General features: G+C 43.3%; 1 protein-coding gene across 1 annotated transcript in view; it reads right to left on the reverse strand.

The window, feature by feature from the left end:
* Positions 1-15061: 15061 nt before the first annotated feature.
* DCC (DCC netrin 1 receptor) overlaps positions 15062-21319 on the reverse strand; it is a 904619-nt gene continuing 898361 nt past the window's right edge. The window contains exons 28-29 of the mRNA XM_060280362.1: positions 20884-21026; positions 15062-17024 (exon numbers count right to left, since the gene is read on the reverse strand). Coding sequence (XP_060136345.1) covers positions 16935-17024; positions 20884-21026 — 233 coding nt within the window. The 3' untranslated portion in view covers positions 15062-16934. The remainder of the gene's footprint in view (positions 17025-20883; positions 21027-21319) is intronic.

Consider the following 21319-nt stretch of genomic DNA (forward strand, 5'->3'; position numbering starts at 1 on the left):
AGGCACTGCATGGAAAAGTAAGATCAGTCCCCGCTGGCCACAACACAAGACTTTGCTACTGGTCTCATTGTGTGCTCCTCAACCTCTTCAGAGGCGGACCAGTTCAGCCTCCACTTGCTGAAGCATCTGCAGCAGAAAAGTGCCTGTTGCAACATTTTTCAGTGAAGTCAGTGTCCTTGTTTGAAGATTCTATCCTCATTATTCTGCTCACATTTTTCTTTTACATTAATTTCTTCATTAACTGGGATGAATTGAGCCAACGTGGTCATAAGTTAATAACTTCCGTTAGCTCCTTCTATGCGCCAAGTACACCAGTATCCTTTTGACTGAAGCCGACAGGGGTCCCCTTGTCTTCAATACAACTAAATTGACTTAGAGCCACGTACACTGGCTTAGCTAGCCCATGGACTGGGATGACTCCAGCAGTTATAACCGGCAGAGCGGGGCATGTAAATAGAAGCATTTCCCCTGAAATGTACATATATAAAATTGATGAAAGATAATTTGGTGCTAATTTTTCATGCTCCAGTTGCCCTGCTCCTCCCCTCCCAAAATATGCCAGCTAAATGTTTAAGTCATTATTTTCTGTGCACATTAATAATGAAGAGTTTTGCGGCATAGAGGGATATATGGCCAATTGAATGCTTGATGTTCTGTCCTTGAGCAACATTCAGATCTATATCCATTTATCAGTCACGCAACAACCAAACAATTCCAGCACATCAGTCGTGTCCAAATCGGCAAGAGACTCATTTCTCTAGCAAGGAGAGATGCTTCAGGGAGCAAAGAAGTCCTGGTTATTATACCCCTCGATATTCCCACAAAAATGACCTTGAGAAGGAAATAGATAGCGAGAACATGCAATCAGCGTGTGCTAAATAGCAGAGACGGAGTTTTAAAATAAATATTTACAGGCTGCCTGATGTATAATACTAGTTCTGAAGTTGTAGCCCACCCTGATGTGAAAATATATGGGGAAGAGATGTAGCTCCGTGGTGAAGCATCTACAGTGGTACCTTGGTTCTCAAACTTTTTTTTTTTTGCATTTTAAATTTTTTATTGAAGTTTAGTCCAAAAACAAACACGCCAAATATTTAGAACAAATAATACATTAAATCCGAAAATCTTAACTCACCTAACAATTAATCTTCAAACACAAAGATAACAAAATCATTTATACTGTTATTGTGATGTTGACTTCCCATCACCTCCCGTAGTGCTTCTCATCTTTTTTTGCAAAGTACATACTTTCCTCTTCGTCGTCTTATAATTTCTTTTGTACCACATTGAATCCAATCATACCCACAACTCTTATACTCTCTAATACAAAGCCGGTCATTCTATGGCTGCCATGGAAATTACGTTATAATTATTTTTCTCTTGTGTATATCTCCTAAACACATCCCATTTTTGTGCAAACAACTGTTTGGTGGTTCCCCTTAGGTTATCTGATAATTGGGCCAAGTTTACCATATCTGACAATTTATTTTGCCACTCATTAATAGTTGGGACAGTGTCCCATTTCCACCTGCCCGCAATTAACAGCCGAGCGGCTGCTGAGACATATAAGAAAATCTCCTTGTACTTAACCGGTATATCCTTGTTCAGAATTCCCAACAAAAAAGCTTCTGGCTTTTTTTGAAAGTTTAGCCTGAAAATCTTTTTTCATTTCTTCATATACTGCATTCCAAAAGTCTTTAACCATCCGACATCTCCACCACATATGCATAAAGTACCTTGGTTCTCAAACTTAATCCGTTCTGGAAGTCCGTTCCAAAACCAAAGCATTCCAAAACCAAGGCACGCTTTCCCATAGAAAGTAATGCAAAATGGATTAATCCGTTCCAGACTTTAAAAAAACAACCCCTAAAACAGCAATTTAACATGAATTTTTACAATCTAACAAGACCATTGATCCATAAAATGAAAGCAATAAACAATGCTTGAAGGAGGTGGCAGAACTGAAGGTTCTGTGACTTGTTTGCAAAGCATTCTGAGGATAAAACCGCTTGCATTCACCAGGATCTTGACTCTACTGTCTCAAGGGGTGTCCAGATCAAATTTTCTAGTTCTGTTGAACTGGATGATTTTCAGCCGGTAAGGCTCAAGAAGGTAGACAAGCTGCTTGGATCGGTTAGGGTGGCCACTTGCACTGTGGACCCTTCCCCCTCTTGGCTGATTAAAAACTAGCAGGGAGGTTAGCTGGCTGGGCCAGGGAGGTGTTTAATGCCTCCCTGCGAGAGGGAGTGGTCCTGGGCCTGAGGTTTCCCCCCCTCCACTGGATTAGAGCATCATAAAAAGTTGAATGGAGGTTCAGGTAGGAATCACTGGCAGACCATGCCAAAGAACCGGGGCCCTGGCAGTGCTGAAAGATGCTAGCCCTGTCTGACTCTTGGTGGTCTTGACTCCCCTGATAGGATTTCCACGGGGTTCCAATAATAGTGCCATTATTTGTATCCTGTCTGTTTTGGGCCATGGCTGACATTCCGGCCAATGGACAGAAGGAAGTTCAGGCTCACCCCTTGAACATCTGGAGCTGAGAGCATTCAAGGAGGCAGAAAATTTATGGATCAAAGGTAAGAATCTGGGCTATAACTTGCATCCGTTTAAATAATGCACAGTGCAAGAAATATTAAAGACAAAGGTCAGCCAAGTAGAGCATATCGCTTAAACTGTCAGCTTGACTTTCTAAAGCAAAAACACCTTGTAGCAATTCCCCCATTCTCCTTACAAAGTCCCTGCTGATTTATTATGAGGCTTAATGTTATTTTGTTACCTGAGAAACTCAAAGGGGATTTAATTTATGAGGCCCGAAGGAGGACAGAATCTTTTTGTGCATGGAGTATAATATTCCCACTTGCCTGATAATATACTGAACCATGATAAATTTATTAGAGCCCCGCCATTTTCAATTCAAAATGAAAACCTCAACAAATACCATACATCACAGGTTGGTTTACCCTACAGTCATATTTCTCTGTGCTTAAATGTAATATAATGGAATAGGCACCCATTAATCCCTACTGACAATCCCAAATAGAATTTTCCAAGGACTCCACAGCACAGATAGAGAAAGAAGAGGGATAGAACGTAACCCCCAGGTCTGCCATCTGGGTCATCATTCAAATATAATTAATTTTCACCTGTTGTCTACACCATGGGGGGGGGGAGAGCAAGAGCCTTCAAGGAGGTGTTTTCTTTCTTATCAACATATTGAAGAACAAGATTCTGTAGCACAGCACTGTTTCAATATTATGAACTTCAACCCTTTCAGCTATTTTTACTAGTATCACTAGATACCGGACCATGCCATACCAGGTGACAGCAGTGTCTCGGAGTGGTGAAGAAATTTGGTTCAGTTCACATTTAGAAGCAGACCTACCTAATTCATGCCATGAAGTAGTGATCTTGTGAGAAGGTATTGCCTAGTGGGGCCCCTCAGGCAGTTGGTAACAATTAGTCCCCAAAGTCGAAACAAAATTTAAAAATTCCTTCCAGTAGCACCTTAGAGACCAGGAAGGAAAGAAGGGGTGTGAGAGAGAAAGTAGGGAAGGAGGGAGACAGAGAGAAAAAGAAAGGAAGAAAGAGGGGGGAAGGAAGGATGGAAGGAAGGATGGAGCTCCCGTCCACCCACCCCCCAGCTCAGGCTGCTCCTCCCCCCTCCCACGTTCCTGTCGCTGGCTGCAGCTGCGGAGGGGGCGTAAACAGCCCGATTTCCATAAGCCGCAGCGACTTTTCCCCTTCAGTTTTCGGAGGGAAAAAGTGCGGGTTATGGTCTGTAAAATACGGTAAATTTCTTTTTACTTTTTTTGGGGGGGCAGCTGCCCCCCTGCCCCTCACTGGGTACGCCCATGAGTGCCACTCTTTGGACTCCTTGTAAGTAAGAAAGCAGACATCTACAGGGGGCGACTGAAGTTGATGGGGTCCTGCTGCATTCACAGCAATAGACCGTCCTCCTGTGGCCCATGGAACAGATCCAATTTCCCCACCCCTGCTCTTTAAGAACCCCAAGCAAATCTGGTGTTAAAGGACAGGAGAGAGGAGCAGCATTCTCCCGCTCCAGCCGACTCCTTCAGCTATCGCAAAGCGTTGCCTCGTCAGAAGAAATCCGTATTGTGCGTGGGAGAAAGGACTATTGGATTTGCATCCAACACCTTGGGTTGTTATGGCTTTCTCTTTTCCAGCGAGGCTTCTAAAAGCATCTTCTGAGGAATTAAGAGGAAAGGAAAACCAAACGCAAGAAACCTGCCGGAGATGGAAAGAAGCGCCATCAAGTCTGCAGCTGTCAGAACCAAAGTGGTTTCCTCTTAAGACACCCATGGTGAGCGGCTGCCTTTTTTTCCAGAGCGAAAGCTTCTCTGCTTCAAAAGTACTGTGTGAAGGTTGAGTTAAAAACACCACCTTGACAGAAAAGAATGGGGAGGGAGGCAAGATGGTATTAAATGTTTGACAGTGCAGTTCGCCAAGAGCGGTGCAGCCACTAGGCTAGCCTCCTGCCAGGTGAATCACTGTTGCTTACTGGGAGGGAAGAGGTGGCAGGGAAGTCAGCGTGGTGTAAATATGCTGGCATGAACACTGGATTGACTCAGCTGGTGCCTTTGCACCATGCTGACTCACCTGCCTCCTCTTCCTCCTGGTAAACAACAGCAAGCCACCTGCCATGAAGCTGGCAAGCCACATCTGACGACAGCATCCAGTGCAAAGGTTGGGAACCTCTGGAATGGGGAGTCACAGCCATTGCCCTGGCCACTTTTGCCCCTGACCCTGCCCACAACTCGCAAGTGACCCCGGAAAGGCTAGTCATGAAGAAAGGAGGCCCCCGGCCTGCAAAACATCCCCCAACCCTGATTTGATGTGTCCTCTGAGTTGTGGTAAAAGGGACCCAGGTGGCGCTGTGGGTTAAACCACAGAGTCTAGGGCTTGCTGATCAGAAGGTCGACAGTTCGAATCCCTGCAACGGGGTGAGCTCCTGTTGCTCGGTCCCAGCTCCTGCCCACCTAGCAGTTCGAAAGCACATCAAAGTGCAAGTAGATAAATAGGGACCGCTCCGGCGGGAAGGTAAACGGCGTTTCCGTGCTCTGCTTCGCCAGAAGCAGCTTTGTCATGCTGGCCACATGTCTGTGGAGAAACGCCGGCTCCCTCGGTCTACAGAGCGAGATGAGCGCCGCAACCCCAGAGTCGGACACGACTGGACCTGATGGTCAGGGGCCCCTTTACCTGAGTTGTGGTAGTAAAAATGGCAACGAAAGCCCTTTGGGAGAAGAGAGCGACATAGTCTAGGTTCCACCACTAAGAAGACCCTGCTTTCCATGGGCACCCACAGCATTTCAAGCAGCAGGAAGATGTGTGGCAGGACCCCTGGCCTGAATGCAGGAATAGGTGCAAATAAATGAATCAAGTCTGTACGACAGGATGTCACATGACTGAGCTTGTTGCGCTTCTGGATTGAGAATGCATATCCCAATTCACTCACACACCTGATATCCCAATTCTTTCACACCTGATGCATGAGGCCGACAGAGGTAAGTTTTGTATCAAAACTTTTATTTATTAAACAAAAAAATCCACCATTGGAATAACATTTCTATAAAAAAATGAATATGAGACTGTTCTACAGTACATTACAAAACCCCCCCTTTTTTCCTCATGTAGTAGTATACAAGATTGTGTGTAGAAACAGTCATTTATTTCCAAACCCTAAGCAAGTTCCCTTCCTCGTAGAACAAGATTTACACTTAAATATTGCAGTCACTAATCTAATTTGGTTAACAATGCTAGAGTCCAACAATTCAAAGAAAACTTTTGTGGGCTCAAAATGCCCAATTTTTAGGCTTTTTGTAACAACAAGATTCTTTTTCTCCCCCCTAAGGGTAGTTAAAACTGTGGTGTATGTCACTCCTGTTTGATAAATGCCTCCAGACTTGTATGGATTCTCTCTTGAACACTGGGCAGCGGCAGAATCTCTGTTTAATAACTGAATTAGACGGAGGATGAAACCCTGGAAGCCATGTTTTAAGATACAATCCTTAAAAGAAGAAGAAAGAAATCATCTCTGCATACCCACACACCTTTTCAATAAGAACTGAGAAGGAACAATGCTTAATATGTTACATCCTCATTTTTTTACACTGATGAAAGATATATATATATTTTTTTTACAAATGAGGGCTCTATCTGTTGGGAAGTTCTCCAGCACAAGACAGTCCCCAACGGAAATGAGCCAAAGCTGCCACTTAGCTTCCATTTCTTTCAGGAGGAGGACTTCCCAGCAGATCATGTCCAATGTTTCTGAATATCCAGTCCCTGCAAATCACTGAATACAGTGCACACCAAATACAATGTATGTGCTTAAGGCAGACAATTAAGGGAAACTCAAAAGCAAACTGCAGAATACTCTGTTATAGTCAGGAGCTCTGGAAAGCAAGTCAAAAACAAATCCCCAAATTGGGCAGCTGTGAAACCAAATGCTAAGATCAGGAGGCTAAAATCTGCCACTGGAATCGATTTTGCACATTGAGAGAAACTATGCAGCTTTCTATTGGTCTGTGTTTTAACAAAATGTGTAGAACTGCAGTTTTCCTGAACCTTTGAGGACATTGCATTTTGCAGGTGAACACCAATCTTTTTTTCCTTTTCTCTTTTTTAATGTAAACTTACAAATATAATGTATGAAGGAGACAAACACGTGTATCATAGAAGCGTGCACTTGTGGAGAGCCAGATTGGCTGGGCCAAAAATACTCTTGGTCACCAACTCTGGCTTCCTGCCACATATGGGAAGGCTCTGAGTCAGTTTGCGTTGAGTCTCTAGCTAGAAACTGGGAAACAAGGTGTGTTAAGGTAAAGTCATGAGACTAGAAGAGAAATAGAGAGAAGTGAACTCAAGGTTATACAGCCTTTACTGTCACTGGACTGAAGTTCCCATCATCCTTGACCACTGGGCCATGCTAATTGGGGCTGATGGGAGTTGGAGTCAAACAGCATCTGGATGGTCACAAAGTTGGCTACTCTTGCTCTAGAGAAATAACTGAAGTCCAGTTATTTCAAGGCATACCTGTCTCTGAATTGTGTCCTATGTCTCCAGCCCTCATGAAGATGAGGGACGCACCAGCATATTAAAGCATCGCTTCCCGTCTGCGTTTATGTCAACGTATACGTAAGCACTCAAGAGAGCCAGTGTGACATGCTGCTCTCATGGGGAACCTCCAAATGAGGACTAATTTGCAAGGCCACACACACACTAACATGCCACCTGTCTTCCAATTGACATCCTATGAAGTGGGACAGGTAAAAACCATGGCTATTAAGGAACAACTGGAGGTCTTGGAGGGTGCTCCCAAATGTTGATTTGTGGGAACATCTTGCATTTGGTTCCATTTAAATTTGGTGCTGAAGGCAAGTGTGCTGGGGGTCAGATCCACCTGACTCATATGATGTCAGGTGATGAACAGACAGGTGTCACCCCCACCTGTGGAATGTGACCCATGGAAATTTCAGAAATTTCTACATAGAAAACTAGCCTGGTAGGAGAATGCCTACTGTTACATTTTTGTGAGGAGGTGGTTCTGTGTGGAATGTTTCTGCATGTCTCACCTGCACTTTGAAGAAACATAGCTCAATGAAGTTGACTACCTCATTGAGAATCTGACTTGGGTTACAGGCACAAAAACCACCTCCTGGCTTGGTCTTTTCACCCCAGGGAAATGAACACACAGCAACTGTTTGCGCATTATGATGAATAAATATCATCCAGCTTCCTAAGTACTCCTGGCTCCCAAGGCTGCTCCTTGAGCTAATTTAATTAAGTAGACACCTTTTGCAATCTCATCCTAGATGTAAGAAGAATGCCATCCTTGCTGTGGAACTTTATTCTTTTTTTAAAGCACTTTGAAATCTCATTTATTTCAACCAAAGGATTATGTATTTGCACACGCCTCTCACATTGAAATACATGGAAATTAAAAGGGATCTAGGTCCCAGTGGCATATTTTGCCATACTGATTACCTAAAATCCAAGCTTCCTTTTAGATGCTTCTTGCAGGCAGCAGTTTCAGTTAAGAATACTGCCTAGGAAGATCTGCCTGGAGAAGATTGCACCAAAGACTTGAGGCTGAGATAAGGGGAGCGCAACGTACAGCGAGATGAGATACACCACAGCTTTAACATCCTGCTCTAGGCCTCCAACCAGATGTCCCTTTTCTCCCCACCCACCCCGATCATAAATTATCCCAAAGAAACCACTCTAAATAATAAATTAAATATTACTTATAAAAAATTGTACCCTTCTTCCCTCCCTCCCCTCCCCTGTCCCAAACATGATGACAATTCACAAAGGTAAGAATTGCCAGGTCTATTTTACAATAATAAAAAGAGCATTGTTCCTTCTACCTACCAGCATCGTTCCCTCACTCTTCATCAAAAGACATTTACAGCATAGCAGTGAGATAACACTGGCCTGGGTGACTTCATGGCATGTTATTTTTACCATGTTGTTATTACTGGTCTCAAGGAGAAAACAAAAGGAGTGGGGGGGGGGTGATTGAACACTTGCAAAATGTCTGCTAACATAGCTAACAAGGAAGATACATAACCTCAGAGTATTATTATCATTTTTTGAATCAGAGAAGGCATAGAATTTGCTAATAGGGGGTAGGAGATTAGCTTTTTCTAATCACATCTTAAAAGACACAAGTTAGAATGGGAGGTGGAATTTTTTTTGAAGACATGACAAAAGACTGATTGTTTAAAATGCACATGGGAAGTCACTGCAATAGTTCTCCAGACTGGTGTAAAATCATTTGTCATCTCTCTTTCAAGCACCAGATACTCATTCATACAGGGCTTGCTCCCTTCTCTAGCCATGCACTAGAATTCAAGTAGCATCCACAGCAATTCCCATATATAACAAAGCACAGAAACCTGTGGCTTCATCAATATACAGCCTCAGCAGGGTATTTTTTTTAAAGAGAACTCAGAACAGTTTTTCCTTTTCTTTGTTGATTCAGAGTTATCACTATGCTTATGGTCAGAAATATCCCTCCACTCCTTGCTTTTTGTAATTTTAGGGGGAATGGACTTGGGCAATCAGATCTGAGGACTTGCAGTTAAGATGGCACATTAATAGAAAAGAATGGTATCCAATGGAAAGTTTAAATGGGAATGTGTTTATTGGAGCACAGTGTGCAATATGGCAGGCACCACTCTGCTGAGCAATATCCATGCCACAGTGAGTAGGGGCTGCTGTTATAGAGGTGAATGGTGTAGACAAATTGGAGAGGAAATAGGCAAGGTCGATATGAACAAGATGTTGAGTGCTCTGCAACCCTAAAAACATGGGACATTGTGAGGAGCCAACAACTGCCAGGGCTTCCCTTTCTGTTCTGTCAGGGATTGGAATACACATTGGAGCCAATGAATTATGGCCACTACTTGGAATGAGCTGCTCATAGGAGGAGGAAATTGTTTGCTGGGACCTGGGAGTAGAGGGAACGAGAAGGTTAGAAAGAGTTTGAGCTCAGTTCGTAATAAACTCAGGGTTTATGAGATGGGGTTGTTTCTAAATCTCACCTATTCTGAACTTCAGCTCCACAGTCATTTATGCAGCATTAGACTAATAATGCTAGTGCAGTAATTTAGCACATTCCTGTTTATTAGTGTGATGGGAGAATAGTCTGAGTAGTAAAAAAGTAACATCCCTCAGTGTACAGATATTCTGGATGGGAACAGCAAACTGAATGTACAATTACATCCTTTGCATTTGTTTTCTATGATCAGGATTGACAAGAGGCTTACCCGTGACTGGTATTCTTTGAATGGTGATCTGTAAATGATTAATTTGAATCTGCACCCAGAATCACTTTTAGCATAGAGTTGTGGAGCTGGAAGGACCATCTAGTCCGGCCCCCTGCAATGCAGGAATATCAGCAAAAGTGTCCATGGCAGATGGCCACCCAACCTCTGCTTAAAAACCTCCAAGGAAGGAGAGTCCACCACCTCCCCAGGGAGACTGTTCCACTGCTAAACAGCTGTTACTGTCAGAAAGTTCTTCCTGATGTTTAGTTGGAATCTCCTTTCTTGTAACTTGAATCCATTGGTTCGAGACCTACCCTCCAGAGCTGGAGAAAACAAGCTTGCTCCATCTTCCATGTGACAGCCCTTGAGATATTTGAAGATGCCTATCATATCACCTCTCAGTCTCCTCTTTTCCAACTCCCTCAACTGTTTCTTGATCATCTCGGTCACCCTCCTGTGCACACATTCCAGCTTGTGCAGAGCATTTTTGGAACTTTCTTAATTCCTGTTTAGAGGTTTGCCACTCCTGTTCCTCACCTTAGGTAGGTGGGATCTGTCCATGTGCACGTGCCCTGAAGTGTGGAGAGATCACTTTGCCTCCTCAGTCCCTTCTGTTGGGCCTGATGATATCAATACGTGTGATCAGTAGGCAGGCAAAGAGGTGGGCCGTGTGTCAGCAGAAACGCCCATGTGAAGAAAACCCATTACGGGTTAATAACCGCCTTTTGTCATGAACTTTGTGCAGTCTCACAATTGGGTAATTTCAAGGTGAATTCTGGCGATGTCCGTATAAGGTTCTTGCGGATTGTTCTATGAAATGCAGCATTTTGCATAGGGCACAGAGCTTGATTAATATTAAAGTTGAAAAGGCATGAAAAGGAACACCCCAGAGGAAAGCTGACAATGTAGCCTCTGGTACTCTGACTCTTAAGAGTAGAGGAAAGGATGGCTTCACCATTTGGTAACCAGGAGTAATAGAATAATGGAAACCAACCAACTCAATGGAACAACTTCTGGGAAGCAATGCAATTACCACATGCATTGTATCCACAGATGTTATGAAGATAGAAAGTCAGGAAATCTGGGGTATGTAAAGTCTATCTTTCTTAAGCTCCAAATAAAAAGCAGGGATGCTAATATCCTGGCACAAGTGGAATGGACATGGCAGCTCACGGAGAATGGTAACATCAGGTTAAAGTAGCACTTTAGATGGGTGCATCAGCAGGAATGCTGGTTTAGTATGGAGGGCCAACAGCTCAACTGCTCTATGTGCAGAGTAGATTGAACTCTAAATTCGATCTTAAAGCAAAGGAGGCATAAATCACAGGGCATCACAGCTTCAGGGATCATCCATGAGTTGCATCAGAACTAGGGAGAGGCTTCAGATTGAAAGCGGAATTCTGGCAGGCAAGTACATGGGAGCCAACCCCTTCCAGAGCAGATGGGTGAAAGTAAGAGAAGATACAGGAACAATGTTCATAAATTGCTGACGTATGAACTCATCTTTCCCAGTATCTTCAGAAAGATATTCTAATAGAGGATTCATATGCATTCAATAATATATTTCAGAAGTCAGGTCTAGTATGAGTGCATTCTCCACACTTTGAAGTTTCCTATCCTACTAGGATGCAAAGAAGGAAAGTCTGGCACTGGAAAGAGATGTATAAAATAATTTCTGGACAGTTAAAGAAGGTTTGTGAGCCAAGGTTTTGGCCACCATGAGATTATGAAAATACAATTTTGGGAAGTACTTGTGGATAGAGACAATATATACCTAAGAAGCCCCATCCAATGGGACACAAATCTCAGAGAACCCCAATACCTGGTTACCTTGAACCAGAGAATTCAGCACTTGGCATTGTCTGAAGTTGCCTCTTAGGGAGATGGATACACACAGTCAGGAAGGTCATAGAAATAATGAGGGGCGGTGAATCAAAGTATAGCCCTTGGTACCAGATGCAGACACAATTAAGATGTAACAGCTATTACCATAGACACTGTCCTGAGGGAGAAAGGCACATCTGTGAAGCATATGCAAAATGGACCCAATTCATCGAATTCTTTGTCCATATTGATGCAGACAAAAACATCAAGGGTGAAAGGAAGAGGTTTCTGTACAGTGCTTTGCTATAGATTGATAAGAATGATAGGATTCGTAGGGAAGATCAACAGGTTCTTGAAACAAGAGAAAAACGCTTATGTCTGCCAGACTCTCAGTGCCATGGGCAGGACTCAATACTGGAAGTATTTGTCCCTGGCAGCAAAGTGAAGGAATCAATGGTGTTGAAGTAACAGATGGACCCAATCAACTATCTTTCTTCAGGAGAGTGAAGTAATAAAAGTAGAAACCATATTGATGTATGGGAATAGATTCAACAGGGTTTACAACAGGGTCCTCCTCCCAAAGCAATACTAGATTAGGACAGGTAGTCTAGAAGTGAAGTTCTGTGGAATAACCTAATCTGACAATGGCAAACACCCAACTGTCCAAATCCATCTCTGAATGTAAACTAGAGAATGAAAAAAGATGCCTTAGCATGGAAAATTTGAAGACTATGGGTAGAAAGTGTCTAAATCTCAGGAGGTTCGCTCTTTGGCTTCTGATACTTCCTTTTGGAAGAGTATGTTTTCTTAGCTGGTAGATATTTCAAGGGCTCTGGGGGTAAGCAACTGTAGTGTCATTTGTGCTAACAGAATGAGGTGGCACCTCCCAGATATATAACTAGAAATATTCAAGAGCATCATCAGATTGTGCACTAAATAAACCATCCGATTTTAAGCACACTCATCCAACTGCTTTGAAACCAGTGGGATAGAAAGTTTGTCCTTTGAGGGGGGAAAGCAATATTGTAGAAGCCTGTTGAGAACTGGCATCATTGCTCAGCAAGGAAGTTGTTTTGCAGATGTGCTAGTAGGGTTGCCATATGTCCTCTTCCCCCTGCCCCAGGACACACCCTCTTTTTCATGGGTATGTAAAATGAAAGTTGTCATAGCGATCCATAGGTAAAAGTCGAAGTCGGCAAATGTGTCCTCTTTGTTGCTCTTCAAAATATGGCAACCCTATCTCTGTAAATGCTTTCCCTAATTGGGTCTATTCCCACATCAGGGCCCCGAATAAAAATAAATCCAGGAGAATGATTTCTTCATGTTGTGTTTGGTGTCAACATTGTACTCTTCACTAACATAGATCAGGCCCTCTGAAACAGGAACTCCTCACCATCCCAAGCTTGTTGTCATTGTTAAAAACGTGCCTTAGCTGTTCCACAGATACACAAGTTGCTGAATAAGGAAGAGTAATTCATAGGAAGCAGAATTCACAACATCTAAGACACATTGCATCTTGCCTCCCCTGCAATGGCAACAAGTGAGAGAAAGGGAGGAAGGAAATGTCGGGTTTCATAAGGAAATTTACAGGGGGCGGGGGACACTGTAGTGATCCTGATTCCATGGAAGTCAGACATTAACTGACTGGGAGGGAATCTGTTGCATCTTCAGGGCATGTGGCAGATGGACACATCCTGCTTAACCATGGGTAGGTGCACTTGCCCTCTGACTGGTGTTCCAGAAAGTTCTGAAGATGCAGGTGCGGAACCCATTAGGGGACTTCACAACAAAGAACGAAGTGCATTCTCGTTTCAACATTCTTGCAGAACTATCTTTTCAGCTGATAGTGTTTTAAATGCAGAGTCAGATTTGCTTTTAGGAATTTAGCAGTAGGCCTTATCGGTCTACTAAAAATTCATAGATGTTTTTCTTTCCTTTCTTTCTGTTCTCTCCCAGTTGGAGGAGCAATCTTGTCATTCCTGCTTTTGTTGAAACAAGACATTGAGTTCCACGGCATCAATGCAACTGGATGCAGCTGGGTGCCATCCCAAATTGGTCGGAACATTAAAAACTCAACCTCCCATACTAAATAAGACTGCCTAGTCATTAGGAAATGTTGCATTAACATTCCAGGCTAAATTGAATAAGAAGCATTATTTTGGGAGAACACTTTCACAAAGACACTAGCATTTCTAATGAAGCATTTAGATTCTCTCTTCTCCTACCCACCATAAGGTTGTGTGTGTGTGTATGTGTAAGTTTTCCGAATTATTACTTCTGATACTGTGCCATTTTATTCCAAATATTTTATTCAGGACTTCACATATAATTACCTTCCTAATAAAAAGAGCTATTAGGATGTAAAGATCCTCTCTCCCTTCCATGCTCTTTTAAAATTATGACCTACTCAAGCTTGAAATCAAAGGCAGTGCTGAATGCAATAACTCAGCCGAAACCTTCTCATTGGGCTTTTGCAGCCTCATAACTGATAAATATGCAAATTTAGCTCCCTTTTGGTGATTTGCCTGCGAAAACAGGGATTAACTCTGAATGAATGCAGAAAGTTCAGCACTGGGAAGCATGCACACAACATTTTGTTCATGTTACCACATATGGATGTCAATAAACACTGTAACAAAAAGCCAGAATACTGGAATGGGAGTGGGAGGTAACACTTAGAAGGCATCATTTGGGTTCATAGCCAGTATCCTGCTGTAAATGGTGCAGACCGTTCACTGGCTGCTGCCAATATGGAAACTGTTGTAGAAGGACTTTAAAAAAAAAAAAAACTTTCTGGCACCTTGTTTGTAAACATTTGCACTGGGGGGTGTTACCCCCAGTAGTGCTGGCAAAATGTCATACCTTGTGACACAGCATCCTATTTATCATCCTATTCTAGGAATTCCTTCGCCAGCACACACATCTAGCCACTGGTTCTTCATCTCAACTCACTGTCTGCACCTAGGACTTGCTTGATGTCGACAAAGCTCAGCGTTTCCCATACGTTAGACGTTTTCTTCTTTGATAGTTGTGTTGCGGAATTATGAAACCAAGCAGTATTTGGGGGGTGTCAGGATGAAGCAGAGAGAGGTCAAGAGTGAGCATCCTTTCGCACTGTGGTGCTGCTAAAGATGGCTCAGCGTGGCACAAAACCTGCATAGCCTTACACGTGCCTCAATTCCTAGCTTAGGAGCAGAACAACTGCATATCAGAGATTGTTTCAGATGTATATAGAGGTTGACAGCATGGCTCTGTTGCCAATTAACTCCCCCCTCTACTCATATCTTATGTTTAGGCATACGTTTAACTGTGGGGAGATTTGCAAATACTTGCTATGTGGGTGATTTCTCTCCATAAATGGCTCCACCACTTGTGCAAGTTGAGTGCTTAAAATAATATTTCTTGGCTTTAATTGTTTTTTTTTTTTAAAAAAGAAGAGTGTTATTGGTTTTTTTCTTCATGTTTTGTGCTGTTGAGAATACTTCCAACCCTTTGGTGCTATGCGATGATGCTTTTGCGTTGAAACGATGAAAAGCAAAAGGATCTAGATATTTTATATGATATCACAGTGGCCTACAGTGTGCATCGCAACGCACCTGGAAGATCGACACACAAAAAAACTCTCCTAGAACCCTCTTTAGCAAGTTAAAAAAAAATTGTAGGGCCTGCTACACATATTATCCTGGTGGTGTAATTATGGCGGGGAACCTGACGTACATGGGTGCTTCCCATAGCTGCCAAGTTTTCCCTTTTCTCGCGAGGAAGCCTATTCAGCATAAGGGAAAATCCCTTTAAAAAAGGGATAACTTGGCAGCTATGGTGCTTCCTCACAGTTGAACACGCCAATTTCAACAACACTGGAATTAAATCAGTATGAATGAAGCTAGCACAAAGCACATGAAGGCTCCCTTCCCAAAACATCAAACCACATGAGCGCTGGGTATGCGAAACATGGATAAAATTTTGCTAGCGGTTTCAAAAACTCTTTTGGCTTCCTTAGAAATTCCTACAGTGCTTCTGCCTGAGGAGAAAAATCTAGTTTTGCTTCTAATTTCATATTATGAACAATCCCGGGACAGAGAGCGATAGCTAAGCTCCCCTCCAGCTCATCTCACTATTTATTTCTCGCTAACTCAGAGACCTCTTAGAGGAGGGATGGGGGAGCCTTTAGTTCTCCATAGCTTGCTAGACTCCAGCTCTTATCAGCCCCAGTTAGCATGGCTAATGGTCAGGGCTGCTGGGAGTTGTAGTTCAGCAACACATGGAGAATTGCAGGTTCCTCACTTGGACTTAGCAAAAACTAAGGGTGTTGTTGTTTTTTTGAAAATGTTTGTAGAATTGGTAATGCTGTAGCATCTGGCGAGCTTCCTGTCTGTTTTCTCTACTGCCCTTCCCATAAGGAGGCCAGTGGTGAGGAGGGCTGGTAGGGAGCATAAACAGTCGTAAAGGTCCTGCTTTAAGACCCAGGCACTCCAACCTGGATGCTCATGTGGAGAATTGGTTAATGCCGGGAAAGCGAGAGATATTAGAAACTTGTTTGCACAGGCTCTCTGGCATCAATGGGTGTCATGCAATACCCCTCTCCTCTTCCCAACAGTCAGTTTTGGGAAAGGAGAAGGGCTAGAGGAAGTGATGGCTTGCTAGCAACAGAGAATGTTGACAGCAGGATGAGTCCATTACATGCTCGGTGGAACCACAGGCTTGGCTTGTAATGGGCTTCAATGGGAATGGGAGTGCCTTTACAAGTTTCCAAATTAAAATTTTTGGCAGCAGAATCACTTCTGACAATCTATGGATGAGCACTCACTCTGCAACCCACCAAGAAATGCCAGCAGTCTCTTTGACTTCCCTCAAAAGATCTCAGGAGTTTCACCTGAGGAAGAACCACCCGATTCACTTTAAATTTCACTGGGGACAAAATTGGTGGCCTCCCTCATGAGGAGAGAGGCCAGCCTAGGTCAGGTTACCATCCATCCACATGATAATGTGTGAAGCAGACCATACGTAAGATCCCACCCTGCACACTGCGAAGATCAGCAGAACAAAATAGGCCATCAGGAGGCACTGGGGTTGGGTCAAGGAGACATCTTGTTTCTTGCTTCTCAGGGCTGTTCTTTCATCACTGCTTCAGACTGTTGCTCGACCAATAGGAATGCACGATGCCATTTCAAGACTGTGAGATCTCTCCTTAGAACGGGGTTTGATGGCGCATCGGTTGGCTTTATGGCAAACGCGGGTGTTTGGTGGTGGTGTATGTGTGAAACGCTGGTATGCTGCAATGTTCCTGGGTTACTCCATTCTTCTGTTCATCCAAAGCATTCAGAAGGCTGAGCCTGTGATGGCGTTCAGCTGCTTCATTAGCCCCTCCAAACTAGCCATCTGTTCACTAAGATCATCCTGTTCATATACCTGCGGAGAAAGCAACCAGCTAGTTAATGCTGTTTCTTTAAGCTTGTGTCCAAATCTATCCAAGATAATCAGCATGGATAACAATTATGACTGGTCACTGCAGAAACATGGAGAATTGTATTTAAGTTTAGGGGAAAAAAATAGAAAGGGACAGATCCATCCATCTCTACCCTCGATCCAGCCCTGATCTTCCCCTGTCTTGCCAGTTTTAAAAGCAGTCTTTCAGCGGATATTTTCAATGTGACTATCCTGAATCAGTATCAGTACAACAAGGATGTAACATGGAAGAGGTTGAAAAGAATGTCCTATAAAAGATATCTTTATTTATATGTGTTTGAAAGGGAATGGCATTATTTGAAAGTAAGTTGGGAGGATACTCAAGTGTTAATAAAAAGCCAATGTCTTTAGGATGCCCATAGAGGTTGAGTAGGACTGTGAACCTGAACTTTGCTCCTCATTGGCTCCTCTTCCATTATCTCCTCTAAGTGCGCCCACTCCTGCTGAGACTTCCCTTGGCAAATAATTTGTCCAGCCATTATGAAAAATAAGATATTTAGAGCTGAAATGTTCCACACTCCACAGCTCCTTATACCAGTCATTTCAACCAAAGTGGTCGTTTTCATTTCTTCACTCCCTTCCCAATTGCATGACGCCAGGCTGCCTTATCTCTTGTACACAGAACGGCCGTCAAGGCTTGGAAACCATTCAGAGGCACACAAAAAAAGGCTGTGCAATAATCCAAGAGCTGCCCTGGGATGGCATTGTGCTGTGATGGCTTTTGCCCACCAGTTAGGCTGCCTATTGTGTTTCCACTCACTTCAATTACCATTTGTTTCAGTTGCTGCTACTACTTGCAGGAGATGGCCTCTAAATCATAGTGCTTGAATTGCACTAGTGGAGCAAATGCCCTGGACAGGATCCAGAAAGGGAAATAGAACAGCAAAACACAAGAAAGAAATCACTGGAAAGATTCTTCCTTTTAGGGTGTGAGGAAAATAAGAGGGGCAGATTTAAAATCCTTCTACACTGGCTCCCAGTACGTTTCCGAGCACAATTCAAAGCGTTGGTGCTGATCTTTAAAGCCCTACCTGTAAATGACATTGGCCCTATATACCTGAAGGAGTATCTCCACCTCCACCGTTCAGCCCAAACACTGAGGTCCAGCTCCGAGGGTCTTCTGGCGGTTCCCCCACTGTGAGAAGTGAAGTTACATGGAACCAGGCAGAGGACCTTCTTGGTAGTGGTCAAGAAAATAAACAACTATCTGACTTTTAAAAGACACCTGAAGACAGCCTTGCATAGGGAAGTTTTTAATGTTTGATGTTCTATTGTATTTTTAATATTCTGTTGGGAGCCACCCAGAGTGGCTGGGGCAACCCAGTTACATGTGCAGAGTATGGAAAAGAAAATTATTATTAAATTCTGCTTGTGTAAGTGGCTTAATACACTTCCATGTGGCAAAGCTGTACATTCAGGGACAAAGGTTGAAACTATATAGCTTACTGTATCAGGCTCCCACATTTTGTGGAAGCTGGTAGTTGCCAAGAATGTGGGGTACAGTCACAGCCATCTATATGGCAAGTGCATTTTGAATGATGCAGCCTCCATCTGGATGGTATCTGTTCTAGATTGCAAATTGGAATTGAAAGAGATTGGTCATGGTCTGTTGGACTGGTCATGTAGTGCGGATGCCTGATGATCGTCTTCCAAAGCAACTACTCTATTCCGAACTTAAAAATGGAACGCGTAATGCTGGTGGTCAACAAAAGAGGTTCAAAGACTGTCTCAAGGCAAATCTAAAAAAAAAAAAAAGTAGTATAAACACCGACAACTGGGAAACACTGCAAGTGCTCCAGTTGGAGAACAGCCTTTACCAAAGGTGTCAGGGGCTTTGAAGACACTCAATCTCAGGACACAAGAGAGAAACGTGCTAAGAGGAAGGCGCGCTTGACAAATCCACACTGTGGAAGGACATGTGGATCTAGAACTGGCCTCCACAGTCACTTACGGACCCATTGTTAAAACCATGTATATGGAAGACAATTTACTCGAAGAAGAAGAAGAAGAAGAAGAAGAAGAAGAAGAAGAAGAAGAAGAAGAAGAAGAATGCAAATGGGGAGAGCACTTCCATTCAAAATAATAAAAATAAAAATAAAATCATTGTACACAGAAAACTAGCAGGCCAGCTAGGCTAAGATGTGATGCGGTCAGGTAATTTTTGACTCTGGACTTAATGGGCTTACAGAGGACCAACTCTTTAGATGGCAACAGGCATTACTTATTTCAAAATTCCAAGTATGTTGGTAGTTGGCCAATAAATTATTCCTATTCCTAAAATGTGAGCCAGCCCTGCTGTGTTTGGGGCTCTCCTGCTCTTTCTCCTGACTGGGTCCATGGTCCAAAGTTCTACCCCAACAGCACAGCTGCTCTTTATGATCTAGCTTTTTACATGGAGGAAATGGTTTCCATCCAACCAGAGCCAAACCAGACTCGGCAGTACTTGCATTATTGCAATCAAAGTGCACATCTTTTTTGTTATGTATTTAGAAGTCTCAGGGAAACCTGAATGGACTTGGAACCGTGGTGGTTGGGGAGGAGAAGTTTAACTCTTTCCTACCCTGCTGGGGTGACAACAAAATCCTCTTCTGTGAAGCTGAAACTCGCATTTCAAGAAGACTTCCGACTGTCACCCACACAAGTTGCCCAACAAAGATGTGAAGGTACATAGCATCCTTGTAGAAAACTGTGGTTCCCGTGACCTACTCCCCATGTTTGTTGAGATGCTATTGTCTTTCCCTGATGCACCTCAGAAAGATTTTGAACTTCCTTGGGGGGTTGATAAGCTTTCTCAACTGAGACAAATCTGTGCTTCTGGGGTTGGCGTGAATGGAGGGCGGACTGCGGGTTGGACAGCTCTGTCAAGCCTGGCACTGCAGAGGTCTGTGGGGGAAGCGCTGAGGCGAGGTGTACCCCCAAAAAAGCCTCAAAGGAAAGTTTGAGGTGTCAAGAGGTCTGCAGATCACAATGGCAGCTTGGGCTCTGGTCTCTGCTTCCACTCCGAAAGGTGCGGAGAGCGTGGGGGGGGGGCAAGCCAAGGAAAAGCCGGCGATTTAGGCACCAACGCAGCTCTGCAGAGTGAAGTCTCTGAACCAGCCAGCAGCACTTACCATTCCAACTAACTTCAAACCGATTTGCAAGGTGAGAAGGAAATTAGCTATTAATTATTAAATCAGCAAAACGGGAGGATTAAAAGGAAGTCCACTCCCATGCCTGGGTATTTAAACTGCATGAAAAACATTACAAGTGAAAAAGTTGCAGACTAGCCTTGGAAGTTAAAACAGCTAATGGCTGACAAGGACAAAGGATCTTTGAATATCAATCTGGATACTTTACAGATATTTTTTTAAAATAAAAATGAATCTGAATTTGAACAACAGACGTGAACTTGAGAGTGCGTTTGAACTTGACACAGATTATGTAATATATTAATATTGAACCTGAAAAGTAAATGCTAAGGCTCCAACTGACTGCGGGTAAGCTTTGGGAGGAAAAAAATGGGGATGAGATGTGGGAGAAATGAGTATTATCCCTTGTATTCTAAACAAGGGAAGTGAAAACTGCTATAAGGTGGAGGAGGAAGAGGAAGAGGAGGAGGAGGAGGAGGAGGAGGAGGAGGAGGAGGAGGAGGAGGAGGAGGAGGAGGAGGAGGAAATGGGACAGTTATTTTCAGTGCCAGACTTACTTCTCCAGTAATACCTGCCTTTGGCAGTCCCATCAATCCAATTGGTACGAGACTGGATCTACAAAACATTTCAGCTAGTGCTTCTGGACTACAAGAGAACTATGGACTTATGCTTACATTTGCAGGATCCTCTGTTTGTTTGTGCCCCTCTTCTGAGGCTTCTGGGGCTGTCGGCACTGAGACGGGAAGCAGAGGGGATCTTGCTTTGCCAGCTAGTCCAAGTGATGCTGTCTTAACCTGAGCCTTGGGAAGGTTGGGTGCTGCAATATAAATGGAGAAGGTAGGACCATATTAGCACATGAATCATGCACTGAAGAAAGCAGAAGCAACATGAGAATACACATTAAATCAGCCATATTTTGCCCAGGCCCTTCCTTACATTTATAATCTGTTATCACCTAAAATGTGTAGCACACATTTTTTTAAAAAAGAATGAAACCACAACAGCATATTGAATCTAAACAGCACAAGATCCAAATAGGAATCTTAAAATAAAACCCAGTTAGATTAATCCTACAGTCTTAAGCATACTTACATGGAAGTAAGTTCCACA

The sequence above is a fragment of the Zootoca vivipara genome, chromosome 11 (assembly GCF_963506605.1).
Source record: "Zootoca vivipara chromosome 11, rZooViv1.1, whole genome shotgun sequence".
NCBI lineage: Eukaryota > Metazoa > Chordata > Lepidosauria > Squamata > Lacertidae > Zootoca > Zootoca vivipara.